The sequence below is a fragment of the Pleurodeles waltl genome, chromosome 11 (genome assembly GCF_031143425.1).
Source record: "Pleurodeles waltl isolate 20211129_DDA chromosome 11, aPleWal1.hap1.20221129, whole genome shotgun sequence".
NCBI classification, from domain to species: Eukaryota; Metazoa; Chordata; class Amphibia; order Caudata; family Salamandridae; genus Pleurodeles; species Pleurodeles waltl.
Window position 1 is genome coordinate 915,925,715 of NC_090450.1, and position 19,476 is coordinate 915,945,190.

Sequence of the window (19,476 nt, forward strand, 5' to 3'; positions counted from 1 at the left end):
ATGGTAAACGTCCGTCTCACCATGGTGTATTTTGCTTAATGGTTGAACAAGTGTGTTTTCATGTTTATACAATAGGGATTTAATATGTCCAATTAACCCACAGAGACATTTCATTTCACACTTCTCTGTAAAGTATTCCGAAATAAATCTTTCATAGTGGGGTCTTTGCTTGAAGATGGACAGAGCTTTTCTTCTAAACAAAATTTACACCCCTTACATAAGAAAGCACAGTGGTGACTACTCTGCTCTCCTTTGCCTGCTGGCAGTAGAGGTGGACAAATTGGTAGCAGATTGTAATTCATGGATTGCCCTTGATTTGGCAGAGGCGTCCTTGTTAAGGCAACGGTGGGGCTGATCTAGAGTTCGGTGGATGTGGAACACCCACCATAAAAAGCAGATGTCCCGTCTGACCTACTTAGAACGTATAGATGTCTTTATACTCTCTAGGGTGAAGAAGACGTCTACTGCTTTATGGATTATGTTTTGCATCCGCCGTACTCTAAACTGGGCACAGACACTCTCTCTTCTGGCCTTTTCACAAGTTTAAGCTCAAATATCAGTAACCTTCCATATGTTGAAAGCTCAATTTTCTTCAAATCCATCTGTTTTCTTCAAACTAGTACTCTGCTTTTCATAGCACCGTCTTCTGTTCCAAGAAATAGTTGACCGGAAGCCTTTCACCTTTCATGATAATTAATACTTTTTGTTTAATTATTATTTTATTTTCCCATTAGAATGTTTTTGCTGGTTGTCTCAAGGGGACCAGTGTGGTGTTTACAACATTTTAGAGTACATAAAGTATGAGTATGTTGCTGGATGCACTGCAGAGGAGCATGGACAAGCTACACTGCTAATGAAAATATGCTGCCAGGATTCCAAAACAAAAAGAATGATGCACGTTTGAAACGTATTAAAGCTTTTATGGCAGCAGTAGTTCACCCTAGTACTATTCTGTTCACTCTTTCCAGTGTATTGTTTTGTATGGATCTGCCAGAAATTGCTTTAATTGCATCTCTCACACTTCTACTTTAAGAGGGATGCCAAAGAAAAATGTCCTTAGACCAAACCTGCATGATCTCATTGTGATTTGAAAAACATAAAATACATTTCTGAGTTCTTGAGTTGGTGTTAAACACTTTGCCTTGGGGCTTGCTACCTTATGTAGCTCCACACGGGGCACATTTCATTGTTAATGCTAACACCCAAGTCGCCACTATGGGTAGACATGAGGCTAAAAGATGTTGGCAGACTGAAAGGTGTCAGAGATTGGGATGCCCTATGGATATCAACACAGCAGGATTTCAGGGGCACCAGTAGTATGGTTCTATTCATGCACCTTAAAACTGAATACAGCATGCACGACTCCCAGAACTTTAGGTGCTTACAACTTAAACATGCCTTGACAGCATCTATGGAGGATTGTGGAAATCTGGTGGAGGACTCCCCTTTAGAAAACAGGCAGCTAGTTACAGCTATGCACTAAACGGTGATACCCATGGCATACACAACTCGAATAGCACATGCAAGGAACTGACAACACTGGTAACCAGATGGGATTTGGATGTGGTGACACTAAAGTATGATGTTTGGTGGGAGTCCCTAAGCTTCCCCCGAGAAATGTCAATCAAGGTGAGTTTCTGGCTCTCCAGCTCAAGATTCTATACGTGGTGTACAACTCCAGTAAACAAATGTAGGCGTTTGGGGCAAACAAGGACGATAGATGTGTAAGAGGGGAAGTGGGCATATTTTCCATAAACTGTGGTAGCGTATCCTAATAGCAAACTACTGGAGTTGGGTATTTGTGAAACTGAAATCACAAAAAAATGGTGGCTTCGACCAAGGTCCTTGGAAAGTGGGATACCACAGATCTAATCTGATAGCAAAAAAACCCTGTTACTTCAAGGTCTTGCTTTAGCAAAAATTGATATCACTAGAAAGTAGGCTAGCCTAACCATTCCAGTGATCAACGAAAGAGATGTGGATTAGTGCGTATCTGCTAAACGGGTGGTGTCAGAGCCATGGATGTCTTGGCAAGTTTGAGTAAACTTGGGGGAGCTGGGCCACATAGATGGGTCTTGGGTAGTATAAATGTTCGACAAAGGGGAAATTGCCTGTTGGCTCACCAATGGATATAACATGGAATATCCTGGGTGTAAGGCTTGATATTGAGGCTGCTGTCCACTAACGACAAGCTGATCTGTGGAACTTATATGTACCATACGTATCAACAGCTACATTGTTTAACTCGCGGACTATTGGTTTGTAACTTAATACAATTCAATAAAATGTTTTATTTAAAAAAAAAAAAATCTACCTCCCAAAGGTAATGTGTGCGATGGGGCCCTCTTCCCAGCTTAACTGATGTTATGTATAATAAGATACTCAGGATTACATCTTCGGTAGGCTTGGCTCGGAATGTGGTAGCTGGTATATAAAGAACTCCCAGTTTTAAAAGTGACTATTAAACAAATACACCAGCTCAGTTTATTAAAATAGAATTAATTCTGCGTAGAGCTAAGAAACAAAATACTGCGTCCATCAGCAGTAAAGGTCCATATACTGACAGATACGGACTTATTTAAACTATTATTTGGCTTGCGAAATTATAGGAGTAAAATGGTGAGTGAGAAGCATCCACGTAATTCAAAGATTGTGTTTTACAGAGAATTGCATTTTATCCTAATTTTTAACCATCATAGGTATGCAGATGGAAGCATCTAAAGGAGCAATGGTTAAAATAGTTATGGCCAGTGGGTGAGATTGTAACATAGGGAAAAGATCAAACGTCCCCAAAGCCCAAGCAGAAATCAAAAATGTAAAATTAGAGATTTACAAATTAATATTGTGTATGAAAAATGTGAGACCTTGTTGAAAATCCGGTCAGAGGATTAGAATCATAGCATCCGTGTCTAATTGAGTATCTTGTTTCTGCCTATCTACCACAAATCATGCTGTGCCTTGCTGCAGTACCAATACTCTTCTTTTTTATTTTATTTATTTTTTAGGAATTATTTTCCCCAAAAGATATCCTAATCAATCCGTTTTCTTTTGCTAGAGCAGTACATTTGATATTGTTTTGTTTAAAATAAATGAACAAACAGAGTACTAAAATATAACTGTTGTAAACTGATAGTTGCTGAAAAATTGTAACTTTTTTAAATCTCATTTTTAGGTGGCAATGGTGGAAGTTCAGCTGGAGGCGGACCATGTTTATCCTCCAGGTCTTCTGATCGCTTTCAGTGCCTGTACCACGGTGTTGGTTGCAGTCCACCTTTTCGCTCTGATGATAAGCACCTGCATCCTTCCAAATATCGAAGCTGTTAGCAACGTGCACAACCTAAACTCAGTGAAGGAATCTCCCCACGAACGGATGCACCGGCACATCGAGCTGGCATGGGCCTTCTCCACGGTCATCGGGACGTTGCTCTTTCTTGCAGAGGTCGTCCTGCTATGTTGGGTCAAGTTTCTTCCCTTGAAAAAGAGCCCCAAGGATGTGGCCAACAACAGCTCGATAACGCCCGGGCAGGCAGCGGCCATCGCATCCACAACCATCATGGTTCCTTTCGGGCTGATATTTATCGTCTTTGCAGTCCATTTCTACAGATCCCTGGTCAGCCATAAAACGGACAGACAGTTCCAGGAGCTGAACGAACTTTCTGAATTTGCACGTCTCCAAGACCAGCTAGATCACAGAGGGGATTCCCTGCAACACCCTGGGTCACATTATGCATAAATAGTGCTTTTAAAAGATATATAAAGTATGTATTGCTTTTGCCTTACGTTGTGTTGACTACCTTATGCATGAACTGGCTGAACTGAACCTCTCGAAATCATTTTAAATACTGTAATTCTTTGTTTAAAAAAGAAATGCACTGTCTTCAGTGTTGCAATGACTTCATCCGACCTGCGGAGAATCAAAATGTTTGACTCCACTGCATGCAAACGTTACTCTGTTGGTTGTTTCCACTGGATTTATTTTGTATTATTATGTTGTGTACATATAGGGAATACAATTCCTGAAAGGCAATTGATGTAGCTCACAGAAATCTTTTTTTTTTTTTCATTTGGCAGCATTTATTACAAAGTATTGCCATCCATGTTGCATGATTCAGCCAAACTTGTTCGCGTGATCTTGGGACCTGATCATTAGATCAGTACTCTGGTTGGATGCAATACAGAATTTATCGGGGTCTTCTCCCAGATATATAACGTGATGGATTTTCGGCAAAACTGCAGAATGTTATATCCCGGTTTGTTTCTTTTGTTATTTTATGTGATCCCCATATGCGGGATTGAGGCATATATGTACTCTTCCTTGAGAAGAATATAGCAAATGTCTTGCCAACTTTACACCTTGGCACCTATTATGAATAGAATACAATTGTCTGTATTGAACTAACAACGTCGTGTTGGTTTGGTGAGTGGATTGCCACTTGTCTTTAATTCTTAGCTCTTCAAGTTGGTTCCTCCGTTCCATCCATGAATGCAGAGCTTACCTCTATCCGCATTGTAGTTCTTCCAACCAAAGTGCCAATCTATTTTATACTTTTTTAGAGAATTATTTGAATAAATCCTTCAAAGCAAACCTGTAAGATGCTTCTACTCGGTGATCTTTTGGGCTTGCTTTGTGTTTGTGAATGCTTATGTCTGTCTGCAAACCAATAATGCTTTATAAATGTAATTTTACATTTCAGTCTGTCCAAGGGGGCAGTTCTGTTTTAGCAACACGTGCCATCTCCTGCAGAGAATCAATACCTTACTTTGGAGGGTGTATGTCGCTGTCTTTAAAAAATGACTGATTTGTACTTGTTGAGCAGGATTCATTATTTTAGTCGTTCAGCAGAGTTAATGGGACATGAATCACGTTTAGATGAGTTTAGGCACTGTACAACGAATGAAATGTGAAACACAAGCTACGTTACTGTATTACAATAAATTGTTAATGTGCAAAAAAAGACATTTATAAAAATACAAATGCGTAATGGCTGTGCATTTATGTGATTTATTTCCAGTATGTTTGTGTGTTTTTGTAGAAAGCTTTAGCTTGCTTAGAGGGCTTTTGTGGATTTTTGTTAATGGTTCTGAAAACAGGCTAAGCTCAAATGGTGATAAAATGTTTTAATTCTATTTATAGAGTTTGTAAAGCATTTAAACAAAGATGAGGTCTAAGTGATATGGAGGTAAGAGGTTGAAAGTGGGGCACACATCAGCATCATACGAAGCATGCACAATGGACATTTTGCATAGACCATGTCAGGAGATTAATGCAATCATGAAGTTTATTATTTCTCCTGGAGTCCGGATCATCACATAGGAGCTAACATTTAGTCATTCACACGGGAGCTCAACCAGCCGATGGATCCCCTTCTCCTTGCTAACAATGAGGCCAATTGCATAAATCAATAGCACATTTTTTCTGTTGGGTTGCATTACTATGCCAAGCTGGCACACCTGAGGTGTAGCTAATAGCAGGAATGTTACTGCAGTTTTCACCCACGATATAATCTCCTCTCAGAACCTTCTCAGTTCTCTGCATTCCCATGCCATGTGTATAAATGGGGCATTCTCTTTACCTATCTGGGACACTGGCCCACTCCCTATGGGTTTGCGGTGTGATGTATGTCTGGTAGAGGTAATTGAAATGTTTGAGTTTGAACCTGTTGTGAATGGAGACTCATCGGACCATCGAGCATGGCAGTTCCCATTCTCTGTCCAACAAGGGGCTCCCGCAGCTCGCTCGCCGGGCACGCAATGGGGGTGTGATTAGATGTGCTCCGCACCCCCCAATGAAGTAACCCACCCAGTACCTGCGAGAGGCTGTGTGCAGCTGCAAATGTGTTCCAGACCTCCTGCACTGTGATCTAAATTTTTGCATATTACAGGAAGTGACCTACTCCCAGTTGAAAGGTGTCCCTGGGCTCCTGCAGCATGATAACATTTCCCCAGGAAATATGTCTCCAGCTACCTGACAACCCCCTGCCTTCCACCTTTTCATGCTCATATCCGATTCTTATGCAGTGAATGAGGCCAGATCTCAAAGTCTAAGGTCCCAGTTGAAAGGGATGCACCCAAGCACTTTCTTAACAACCTCTTCCCAGATGGCTGCCATTTGCTGTACCAGGTTAGGTACTGGGAAGTCGGCACCCCCCACCCCACTCCTCTCACTCCTGAGGAGCCGAGTGAGCACCTCCCCTCCTGTGGTGCCTTTCAGAAAACATTTTTCCCAGTTATCACCCTGTGTTAGCCGCTGGGCTGCATGCTACAAAAGGGATGCATATTAATAGTTTTGTGTATTTGGGAGTACCAGGGCCCCATCCTCCATGTCTCTACCACCGCCAGGGATTCCCTGCCGACCGTGTCTGTTGGGGCCTCTGGGGATAAGCTCCATATTCTACTGCTTATTGGCTCCTCTCCCCACTTCACCCTCAGTGGAGTCTGGGCATGGTCTGAAAGGAATCTCCCCAAGTGTACTGCTTCTTGCGGGGTGCGAGACACCTGCCATCCGTATTCTATTTAATCTACTGAAGGTGTTGTATGTCAAGGAGTGGCAGGTATGTTCGCGGGCATGTGAGTGCGTTTGTCACCAGCTGTCAGAGTCCCGGGTTATTCACAACCGTCAGGAGTGACCTGGTCGTTCTTGGTTTTGTATCTTCTTTTGGTGGATGTGTATCTTTCATACTGTCTTCCACACAGTTGAAATCCCCCACCCATATGATGGGTGAACCCAAGCTGTCCTGCAATATATCCTGTACTAGCAGGAAAAATCTTTCATTGTCCTGGTTAGGTGTTTACATGTTCACTATAGTAATGGCCCTCCCATCCTGCGTGCCCTGTAGCAACCCTCTGCCAGCCTCCAAGTATGTATGGTGAAAGGACACCACCAGGGCCACCCTGACTGCCAAACCTCTGGCATAGGAGGAGTATGTTGCCGCATGTTGCTGACCCCTCAGTTTTTTTTATTCCTCAGCTTCTGCATTTCGCTAGTCCTCAAATGTTTTTCCTGGTGGCACGCTATATGTACCTTTGTGCGTTTCAGGAATTAGTGGACCCGGAACCTCTTTTTATAGTTTCTCTGGCCCGGACATTCTAGGAAATTATGTTATTGGTTGTTGCCATGATGCATCATGTTTTCCTCCCATCTGACCCCATTCCATAGTGGCCTCTATCCATGTGCCCTGTGTTTTCCCCCTTTTCCCTCTGTAGGGTTATTGATGTTGTACTGCAACTCCATTATAACTACTTTTCCAGAACTCATACACATCATATGTGATAACTGTTCCCTCCCCCGCCTTCCCAGAGCAAACAAAGTAACCAAAACCAATAAGCATGTTGTCCATCAATTTAGGGATGCCAGGGCTTTCAGCGATAATCCCCTTGCATAACAAAAACAAGTCCTACTACATATCATGGGAAGGGTACCCCTCTCCCCGTGCAATGCTGCTGAAATGTCAGTTTATATAAGGATATTACTTTGTGCTCATTACCCAGTCCACACAAGTGAGCGACCAGAGGATATAATTCTGCCTCCCTCTGTCCGTAAGACCAATCAGTAGACTCCGTACTGTAACGAGGGTGAGGCACCATGACTCCAAACAGCCCTCATGATCAGCTTTCTTTCTTGTGGCATCTCGACCCCTGCTGCGATCGCACGCTGGCCCAAAGGATACACAGTTCGAAGCTTTGTCCTTCAGATCCCAGAGTCACCTGGCTCCATCTCGGACATCTCCACTGGGGATGCTGGGCTGCTAGGCTCACCCCGGGCCCTGCTCTTTCCTGGTGCCCCAGGCTGTGGGCTGCCATCGTCTCAGCCCCTTCTCTGCTCGTGGTCGACTTCTCCACGAGCCCACCTGCTCCCTGGGTACTTTGTCCCACATCTCCAGCCATCTCCACACATCCTCCGGGCAAACAAAGAAGTGTGACTTTCTCTTCGCTATCACCCATAGCGTGGCAGGATACAGTAGCATATACTTGAGTTGCATCTCTCTTAACTTTTTCTTCACGTCCAGGTAGGATTTCAAGTGCCCTTGGGCCAGTTGGTTGTAATTGGGGTAAATGGATATTTTATGGTTTTCGAATTGAGCTATGTCTATCTCTCTACGCAGAGAATACTACCTCTTTAACTAAGGACGCGAGCGATTATCGCCTCTGGAGGCTGTCCAAGGGGATGCGGCACAGTAAGCACCCTGTGTGCTCTTTCAGTGACAAAGAAATGGGAGAGACCCTTTAGTTGTAGCACTTCGTGCACCCACCGTTCAACAAATAGTTCTGTTGTGTCCCCCGTTCCAGGAAGCCCAAGAGCCTGAGATTGTTCTATCTGGATCTCCCTGTCTAATGCAACGATAGTAACCCTGCTAAATGCTTCTGTAGCGAGGCCACTTCCAGTTTAAGTTCGCCGATAAGAGTCCTCGGCCACGTGCACCTTTTCTGTCTTGTTGCGTAGATCAGTGAGAAGTAGATTGACCTCGATGGACACTGTCTCGAATTTCTTTTTCTCTCCCCGCCCCAAGGCAGCCCTGAGTTGCTGCCAGGATGTCTGCCCTGGATGGTTCGTCTGCCTCTTGGTGGTGACCCGATTTATGGTGTGGGCTCCCCTGTTGCATCTGCCTTGCCAACCTGTCTGCGGCATGGTGTTGGGAATCTGCTTTCACCCTGCTGAATGTCAGCTGCAGCAGTTTGCCCTTGTCCCAAGTGGGCCTCTTGCTGGAGGAGGGGTGATGCTTCCCCAGGACGTCCTCTCAGGGTTCCAGGCTTGTGCTGTTATCACCCTTATTGAGCTGGGGGTGCTCGCTCTTTGGACAGTCTGGCCGAGGACCTCCCTCCTGTGCAACCCAGGGCTGGGGTTGGGAACATTGCATCTGGCGCCCTCCGGTATTGAGCTTTGCCCCTCTGGGTCACTACTATCTGGGGCGGGCAATGCTGTGCCCCAACCACCGATTCCTTCTGCCTCAAGGTTTTCTCACTCCCCGGGAATGATTGCAGTGCTGCTGTCAATTTCCCCCCTGGGGCCAGCTGATCCAGTCCTCTGCTGTGGGTCCTGTCTCTCCTGCAGAATGGCTGGGGCGTTCAGTCAGCCCCACCACTTCTTCTAGGGGCTCCAGGTGGTCTGCCTGCTCAAGTGAGCACACCATCCAGATACCCGGAACACAGAGCCTTCTTCAGGCCCGATCCCCTGCCTCTCCTCCTCCCAGTCCGAGCAGTGACTGTGGCTCTGTCAGCCACAGGCTTCCCCCGACCCTTGCCCACCACTCCCCTCCCTCAGCAGGACAGCTCCAGGTGAGCCTCTGCTGGCAGGTCTCCCTCCCTACAGGCCGCGCCAGGTGCAAGGGCCAGGCTGGCCAGATTACCCTCGCAGTCGCTGCCGGCCAACTTAAGGCATTTCTCGCAGTTTCAAGGGTCCCACAGCCGTAAGGGGCACGTCCCCCTGGGATGTGTGGTTAAGGTAGTAGGTGGATGCTTATCGCTTTAGGATTGTGAAGGGTATGGACGCGGGACTCAAGAGAGCACCTCGGAAGCGCGTTCTGTCAGCCGTCTTGCGTGGCTACTCCAGTCGTGGCTCGCATCAATAATGAGGAGGAGGCGCTGGGTGCGACGCACGGAGGGGGGTGCAGCGCGCGGGAGCAGGTAAAAAAATAAATAAATAAAATAAAAACGTACCTCGCTTCTCACCGCTCCTCTCCTCTGTCTCGCTGGTGCTGCAGGCATAGGCTCCCAGCCTGCCCTGCGCATAGCAGCGTCCGGATTGGCTAGAAGTGCCCTGGCTGGGCGCTCCCAGGCAGAGTGGGAGGCTGTGCAGGCTCTCTCCAGCCCAGCAACTGTGTTGCTGGGCTGGAGAGACCGTACAGCACATGTGTGTTTGGCCAGCCCGAGATGGCCAGCCAAACATGCATGCAAAGTAGAGTGCTTTCTTGGAGAAGCCAAACAGATTGCTGACAAGATAACATAAGAGCAAGGACTAGCCATAGCACAACTTCCTTTGTATGTTCTGAAGCAAACATAGCTTTTATAAGACAGTTTGACTCTGAGTTCACGTGAGGAACAAAGGCAGTGGTGTGGAATTCCAATCCCCAGCCACTAAGACACATTACTTGAGGTCAGGGATAACATTTATAGAGAGTTTTATATACAGAACAGACCTGTTTGCATCAGGCATGGATGAGGATGGTGAAGGGGAGAGCAGGTGAGGCACTGAAACTGCTGATATAAAAAGGATCGACAAAACCAATGTGTCTGGATTTAATGTGCTATCTCATGCACATGGGAGAGGGCCATAGTTGTAAAGTAGTCCCCAATGCAGTTAATTGCAAGCAAGCACACTCAAGTAGAGGTGAAAGGATATACACAAACAGCCTGTAGCATTTGGTGATAGATGAATAGTCCACAGGGCTACGCCGAGACATGATTGGAAAAGTCTCAAGCCAGTGGCAGAAAGAGGCTGGTCGAAGGAAGCCAATGGTTGAAAGGTGGCTTAGACAAAGCTCACTCTGTTTTACAATAGATTTGTTTGACAGCTGTGCTATAAAAACCCAGACCTAAAAAGTATTCAGTGGGGTGGGTTAAGGCTTAGTTTTCAAATAGAATGTTTTCTTATTTTTTTAGCGTACGCTTTGTTGGGAAGGTTAAATATGGCTGTAGGTGTCCTTCAAGTGGTGTACTTCAATGGAATCTTAGACTTGACAATACCAACTTCTGACATTGTCACATCATATGTATCAATGAATTTTTTAATATGGTGGAGAGCCCTGGATTTATAGTCCCAAAGTTTAAATAAGCTACTCCATACTGTAGGTGTTCCCCTTTATTTTCAGTGCAGTAGACTTCTTTCAACTTGAAGATATCAAGTAAAGAAAAAACGGATTCCTGTTTTTACCTTTTGCAAAACACCACTCTTCCTTCGTGAAAGAAACTTTTTCTCATTTGTAGTATAATTCCTGGACCTGGAAACCTTCCCTAGAACTAGAATGCAAGTTGCACCTTTGTATGTATACAGGAGAGGTACTTGTGCTGAAGCACCTCTAACTTATTTGGTACATGCCATTATTCCATGGAGTAAATGCAGGCTTGTCTCCTAAATTGGTCGTTGGTGATCACTCACTTTTTAGCTTTTCCTTGAAACCTTTACTACAGAATGGAACTACCAAGATATTTTGCTCCAGTCGTCTCAGTAGTCTGTTCTCCCTGCTAATGAATCTTGAACCTCCTGGGACTGTCACACCGTCGTCCAGCAAGGGAGCACTAGCCGACGAAGCAATCTTGAAGATATTTTTAACAGAGTTTGTAGGTCTTCTGGTTACTCTGGTGAATGCTTTGAATTCAAGCCAGGTTTTGATATGTGAGCAAGCAGGAAACCAAGATGTAGTCATCTTGTATCCTTTACTCCTGTTACCAGGTGGACAAAGCTTATAAAGCGCCTAGTGAATGGCAAAATATTTGCAGATGAATCAGGTTGCAGTGATCTTTGTGTGATATCACCTGTGCTTCCCAAAATGGGTTTCAGTAGTAGCAGTTTTGGTTATAACAGTGGAGGGTTTCTGGTTTTCTATGTGTATCATACCCATATGCTTCACTTCTCTCTTTATCCCGTGAATAGTCAACTACAGAAAACAAGGTTCAACACTGCAGATCAATTGCTTTCTGTTGTCTGTGTATTGTAACAAAACCAGTTAGATAACTTCTGAGCAGCACTCACTAAAGAGCATGTTGGATGATTGTCGCGGGCACTGAAGATAAGGTTAAATATTTGTGATACACTCAGTTTTTGTTGCAATTGTATATGTATATATAATTAGTAGAACCTGAAAGGGTTGTGAACATGTGGGAAACGTTTCATTGTTCACAAAGCTGGCTAGGCGCAATTCGCCAGAGTAGATACTTAAGGTTGTGGTATCTGAGAGAACCAGCCACTGGCCTTGAGCACCCACATATCCATAGCTCCGCTAGGCAGTCCAGTTAGATTTCAAGTAATGGAAAGGCATTAAGGATGGAGAATATTTTCATGGTTGATTAATATTAGTGTCCAGTGGTGGACAGAAGCTTTATCCAGCTCTCATGGCATTTTCAGTACATATGGGATGGAAGCTGGTTTGTCAAAAGCTTTTTGTGTGTTTGATCGCCACTTATGACTGCAGAATCTCTTTGTGAATCTTCCCAGGTGCCATATTCCACCCATCTTCTAAACATGATGACACAGAGCTTCATGGACGCACCACTCTTGCGCGCTGAAATCAGTTTCTCTTTTTCTTTTCTTGGCCCACTGCAACACAAATCCGGAGGTCTGCACCTACTGATATTGGTGCTTTCAGTGAAGCCTCTCTTTTTCGCTTTTTTTTTATACTGGTAGCTGGTTTCAAACTGTTGTGCTTGCTCAAAGCTGTTGTCTGTTATGGATCCACATTAAATCTGCCTGTGGTGCCTCTGTAGCAAACATGATTTCCAGTCATGTAACAAATGCTTCAAGACGGACCCGAAAGCCAGGGGATGGGAAGCCAAATTGTTACATCGCTGAGCACCAAATATATTGTTGATCCTGATCCAAGTCACAAGGTCGGTCCCGGTCCAGATCGCTCTCTCAAGGTAGCAGAAGGTGTAGTAGAGAGACAATTAAAAAAAAAAAAGCTTAAAAAGAATGAATGGGACTCTGACATTGAGATGATCCGAGCTCTGTAGAGGTCTCATTCTGCATTCCCCAAACCTGACTTGAGCCTCGCTTTCCTTTTTTGGACCCTATGCCGAACCTGAAGTCATTGCAACACAAATTCTCTGGGCCACAGATGCAGAGAGATGAGGCTTTCAAAGAGGTCATGCTGCAGTTATACAAAGTGGTTCCATCTCCTTCTGGTTCGCCATCTAGCGTTACAACCCGGTGGGCCTCTATGCAGAATTCTGCCATTGAGCCCGACACCATCAGTCCTCTCCAGTTCTGGTGCCAGGCCATACAGTCACCCCTGTACCGCAGAAATCTTCAGATATTCCTCCATAGGAAGGTCATCCGACCTTGCTGCCAAGAGGTGGAACACTCTTCCCACCCACCTTCGGGAGACACCTGAAGACTTGGCTGTTCGGGCAGTAGCAGCCCCCCCTCAGTGCCTGGAGACCCTCATGGGTGAGTAGTGTGCTTTACAAATGCTTTAATTGATTGATAGGTGCCAGCTCCAGCAGTGCCAGTACCAGTTTCAGCCCTGAACACTGGTTCGGATCCCTCTTTAGCTAGGGTTTGCTCTATCTCGCACTGTACAATCACAAAGGCTCCACCAGTTGTGGAGGAAGACTCATTACCAGGTCCTCTACCTCAGTAGCAGTACTTTAGGAAGACAGTGGCTGTTTAAGGTCTGACTGGTTCAATACAAGGTCTCCAACCCACCCAGCAAGATGATGATGAGGAGGCAGATAACTTACTGTTACTTCATCATACTGACCTGGCTTATATCATGATTATTTATTTAGGGCCCCTGACTGAAGGAAGAGCCTCTTTCATAGTTGTGGTGAGGAGGGTGGAAAAGGTTTTGGAGCTGCCCTCAACACTGAAGAGTCTACAGTGACTCTTTTTAGAGAGATTACATAATCTGTAGTTTCTACCTCAGAAATTGTGACATTTAACAAGGCTCTGGTTGGCCCAAATATTTTATCCTGGTCAAAAACACTTTCTGTGCTGGCTGTGAACCAACCCATTGTTAGTCATAGTGGTACCTGGAGATCCTAATTTCTTGTTGCAGCATCCCATTCCAGCTTCTTATGGTACATGCATCCACTTCAAGTGTGAATGAAAATACTTTCCTGTGTATTTACAAGACAGAGAAGCCAAGAGATTTGACGCAGTTGTCAGGAAACTCTTTTTCAGACAGCCTGGCACTAAATTCTTTGAAAGCAGTCTGCCTGTTGGGATGCTACAGTCACATAACCATTGACTTGGTGTGTGATGTTCCTTTCTCGCTGTCTGAAGAATCACGTAATGCCTTTACACAAACTGTCCAACATGGACAACACCCGGCCATTCAGGTTTTATGTTCTGAGAGGACAACACAAACTTGCTTGTGCAATGGCAGCAGTGTAATTGTCAAATGACATGCAGGATGCTCATAACCACATTTTCAGGTGACATCCAGACATCATTGATGGATATGCACTTTGATAAGGCCAACTTTTTGTAGAAAAGGTTGCTGCAGCTCTAGAGTGTTTCAAAAAGAGCAAGCCTACAGCATGCTATACCTGACTGCATTGCTTCCTCCTAATTCCACCAGCATTACAGGAAATCCAAAGCTACTCTAGGGACTTTACCTTCTGCATGCAGCAACTGTTGCAGCCAAACCAGCATGGACTTTTCATGGTGATAGAGGCAGTGCAAAAGTCGAGAATAGCAGCAGCAATCCTATTCCTCTTCCTTTTCAGGCAACACTTTCAAACCCCTTTAGTTAGCTCTCAATCCAGCACCTAGGGCCAATAAGACACTGCTTACTCCATTGGCACTTGGTCACTTCAGACCAACGGGTCCTGCAGCTTTTCCATATTGATTATGAATACCTCTCATCACAGCTCACCTTGCTTTCACCTGGGTGTTGGCAGATCATGTCAGAATTTGTTCCAAAGAAGTGTTGATGTTGATCAGAATGGGCTGTTACTCATGTTATTTCCTGGGCTCCAAGTAGGGAGGTGGCTCGAGGCAGAGCTTCAATCTCAAGAATTTTGAACCTATTCCTCAAGAAGGAAAAGTTTCAAAATGTGTGAACCTGGCACAGGGTCTGCTGACCTTGGACCATGAGGATTGGATATAGTCCCTGAACTTTCAGGACATGTATTTTCATGTACTAGTTCTACAGTCCCACAGGAATTATTTCCCCTTTGTGGTGGGATCAGGCCACTTCCAGTTCAGCCTCTTGCCTTTTGGCCTTATATTGGCCCTTTAGGTCTTTATAAAGGTCATATCAGTCTGTTATACATGTATTCCCGTACTTTTGCAGGTGTGGAATGCATGTATTCCCATGCATTGGATCTTGGCTGTTGAAGGATGGCATGTCTCAGCTGGCCTTGGACCACCTATAGAACATTATGTGGTTGTTGACCACTCTAGGATTTTTCATCAGTGAGTCCAAGTCTCATCTTCACCCTTCATAGAGGTTACCCTTTATTGAGGTCATCTTGGCCTTGTAGGTTTATCCACATGCACAGCAAGTCTAGGGCATTCAGGCTATGTTCCTGATGTTTCAGGCAACAGCTTCTGTTCCAGTTTGATGGTTCTGAGGCTCATGGCGCTATTAGCTTCCTGCATCCAAATGTTACCCATTCTTGGTGGCACTTGGCAAGCCTTTCAGAGGAATCTGCCTCTGCAGTGGGACCAACATTGGGGAAGCCTCTAACAAGATATGTGTCTCTGATGAGACTGCTCAAGACTTAACACTGGTGACGGTAAGATACCAGTCTGATATATGGTAGACTGTTCTCCTTATCCTCTTCAGGATTCACAGTAGTAATGAAAGCATCTCCTCTTCATTGGTAAGTCACCTGCAAGATGTGGAGATCAGAGTGATGGGGGACATGGCGGGTTGCGTAGCGGCGTAACCCGCTAGACGCACTCTCACTGCGCTTGGGGGCGTGGCACGTGTAAGCAGCAGGGTTCGGCTGGATGTGCCGCCCGACTCCACGTTTGGCTTCTCGGAGCCCTCGAGACTCGGTAACCCGGCAAATCCAGGCTCCGGGCGAGGCACTCGGCGGGAGGCTCCGGCATTGGGGCCGAGCCGCGCTGGAGCTCTGCCGGGCAAGAAAGGGCTCAGCGAGGATTCCTCTTCGGGGGAATCCGGGCAGAGCCACAAGGCTCCCGGGAAGGAGTCCCGGGAGCCAGACACTGTAGCTACACGCCGGTTTTCACCCTCGACAAAAGGAAAGACAAGTAAGGTGGCGGGGGCGGTGGAGGCCAGGAGTATTACAAAATTCAGTATTAATAAAGCCCCTGGGAAAGTGTTCCGGGATAGTGCGGTAGCACGCTCTTTTTCACTTTTAAATACAGGAGGGATAAGTAAAGTGGCGGAGGCTTTGGGGGTTAGAGACAGTGCAAAAAAAAAGTTTGTCCCCATCCTTGCCTTCTGTTAACATTTTGCAGGGGAGGAGGCGGAGTTTGGAAGAGGAGAAAAGAGATAAGGAGGTTATTGATAGACAGGATAAGATCCAAGGAAAAACTTCTGATTTATCGAACTGTTTATTTAAAGTCAAGAGAAGAGGAAGTGAGGGAAAACTAGGGAAGAAATATAACAATAAACCTGCGCCCTCGTTAAAAGCTTATTTTAAGACTAAGCCAGAAGACATTGCGCTGATACCTGGTCAAGGAAAAATGGATACTTATATGATTAAGGATACTAGAAACGATACAGACTCCGGTGAGGGAGGTATGAATGATCCTCCCCCTTCGACTAATATTTCGGCTCACCAAGTGGATAAACAAGTTGGTTCGGATCTTATATTGAGGCAAGATGGTGACTTACAGGAGGTAGGAGTTGTGGCAGAAATACCCATCAGCCCCCCCCCCCCTTCTCAAACCCCGGTCCCCGATCCAAGATTTAGTCAGTCTATGGAGGAGATGATTCTTGCTATTTCGGAGGACATAAAAAAAGGCTTTGCTAGCTCGGAAAGTAATCAAGTAGAGATTAGAGAAGTTTGTGAGGTACTGGAAAGAAAATTTGATAATTTAACGGAGAGAATCCAGTCATTAGAAGCGACGGTAGGAGGGATGAAGGAAGAGCTAAACAACCAGAAGGAGGAGATTCGAAATTTAAGTGAAAAGGAACAAGGCTTGCAAGTAAAAATTGAACAGTTGGAGAATTATTCGCGTAGAAACAACATAAAACTGTTAAAAGTCCCGGAAGGAGCAGAAGGAGCAAATTTGAAGTCATATGTGGTTTCTCTTATTAAATCTGTATGTGAATTGGAAGAGAGTCGAGAAGAGATTGAAAGAGATATCCAGAGGGTTCATCGTGACCCTTTTACGAAGCAACCAAACAGCACTAGGCCAAGGAAAATCTTGGTTAATTTCCTAACTTATCATTTAAAGGAGAAAATCTTGAGCAGTGCATTGAAACAGAAATCATTAAAAGTCGAAAATGTAATATTTGAGATTAGGTCCGACTTGTCTAAGATTACAAGGGATAGGCAGTGGGAGTTGGGGAAAAGGTTAGATGAATTAAAAAAATTAGGGATTACGGCACAGTTGAAGTTCCCAGCTTTTCTGCGAGTAATGTATAATAATAAAATGTATAATATAAGCGAGACCGTCAGGGCGGACGAGCTGTTAGAACTTATAAGTAAGGAACAGACCGATCACGTAAAATGAATTTTTATTTTTTTGAAAGCTCCCAGGCAGGCGGGGTGCTCTAAAATAAGGCCCAAGTTGGCTGATATAGTGGGGGGGTCCCCTATGGGAGGGTTTTGGGAGGGGGGATTATTAATTAGGAGGGTTTTGATTTTTACTTTTGGGTTTTTTGATTTTGAGTTTTGTGTGGAAATAGTTCCTCATTCACCGAGGCAGAGGGAAGGCGGGTCACTCTGGAATGGCTAGATTAAATAAAGGTCAGGGGTTGGAGGAATCTACGATTAAATTACTCTCCTGGAATATTAACGGTCTAAGGACGAAAGCAAGACGTAATAAAATCTTACAATATTTAAAAGATTCTCCGGCGCAGATTTTTATCTTACAGGAAACTCATTTGGTTGCAGAAGAATGTAAGGAGTTATTTAAGGCTCAAAAGTGGGTACAAATGTGCTTCTGCACTACCAACAATTTTCACACAAGGGGAGTAGCTATTGTGGTTAAACAGGGAGTGCAACCTAGATTGGAGATTTTAGAAACCAGGGCAGATCACGCAGGTCGTTGGGTCATAATAAGAATACGTATTGGTGAGGTAAGGTTGGTTTTGGTTGGATTCTACGGCCCGAATTGCGATGATATTGAACCTCTTAAAAGAGTTTTTTCTCAGTTAATCGATTTTTCAGATGCAGTTATCATGACACAGGATTTTAATGTGGTGCTTGACAATGGATTAGATAGAACAGATACTTGTTGATCTTCAGGCACGCCAAAAACACAATATTATTTAAGGAAGATGATGAAGGAGTATGGCCTGTGTGATATATGGCGGAAGAGGGAAGGGGAGGCTAAGGTCTTTTCATTCTTTAATAAGAAGTATAGTCATGCTTCACGTATTGATTATTTTTTAGTGGATGATAGGTTGTTGGAAAATGTTGACAGGATTGAATATTTACCCCCGCATTTATCAGATCATGCTGCAGTAAAGCTGCATTTGACTCTCCCACAGAGAATAGTTTTTAAGAGGTGGACATTGGAGCGCGCACTATTATTGGAAGAGGATGTTTTGGTACATCTGCATAGAGAGACTGGAATTTTTTTCAAGATCAACACAGGTTCAGCATCGTTATCAACGGTTTGGGACTCCTTTAAGGCGGTAATACGAGGGGAACTTAGGAGTATTGCATGTCACAAACATAAAATAGTCAGAGGTGAAATAAATATGTTAGAGCAAGAAATGTCAGTGAAATGTAAGAAACTGGTTGGTAAAGGAGAAGGAGCTCAGGAGGAAATAGGAAGAACAGAAATGACTGAGTTAAGAACACGAATAGCAAACATTTTACAGGCACGTATGGTTAGGAAATGGGAGGCTAGCAAGTTAAAACATTTTGAATATGGGGAAAACTCAGGAAAATTACTTGCCTGGAAAGCTAAAACAGATCAAGTTAGGAGTTATATTAAGGAAATAGTGATTGAAGATACAGGTGTTAAATTATCTCATGCAGAAGATATTGAATGAGGGTTTCAAGATTTTTTTACATTTTTATATACGGAACAGGCAGAGGTGCGAGAGGGAATGGTGGAGAACTGGTTAGCTCAGGATATATTACCAGAAATTTCGCAACAGAATCAGGAATTTCTTAATGGTCCTATTACGGTGGAAGAAGTGCGAGCAGCCTTAGCTAAGGGTAAGGAAGGGAAAGCCCCGGGTCCGGATGGTATTCCGGTGGAGTTGTATAAAGCATTAGGTGAGGTAATTGTTCCGTTCTTGACTGAGTCATTTGGTAGGATTTTTTTTAACGATATAAGTATGCCAGTTACGTGGAATGAAGCAATTATTACATTAATACCGAAACCCGGGAAAAACCCATCTTATTGCTCTTCCTATAGACCTATTTCATTATTGAACAGCGATTATAAGCTGTTTACGAAAATAGTGGCGGATAGGTTAAATAAGGTAGTAGACAGCTTAATTTATCCTGATCAGAAGGGCTTCTCGAAGGGGAGGTATTTGCATGAGTTAACATATGAATTAATAGGGGCCATAGATATGGCAGTAGAATCGGAGTCCCCTTTGGGGATTATAACGGTCGATGCTGCAAAAGCCTTTGACCAGGTAAACTGGGTCTATTTAAAAACTCTGCAAAAAAAAAAGCTAAACTGGGAAATCATTTCTGTGGGGTAGTGAACCA

The 19,476-nt window shown here is 44.4% G+C and overlaps 1 protein-coding gene across 1 annotated transcript in view; it reads left to right on the top strand.

The window, feature by feature from the left end:
- Window positions 1-4,982, top strand: part of LOC138266284 (calcium release-activated calcium channel protein 1) — a 117,133-nt gene extending 112,151 nt beyond the window's left edge. The window contains exon 2 of the mRNA XM_069214909.1: window positions 3,173-4,982. Within this exon, the coding sequence (XP_069071010.1) occupies window positions 3,173-3,733 (561 nt within the window). The 3' untranslated portion in view covers window positions 3,734-4,982. The remainder of the gene's footprint in view (window positions 1-3,172) is intronic.
- The last annotated feature ends 14,494 nt before the right edge of the window (window positions 4,983-19,476 follow it).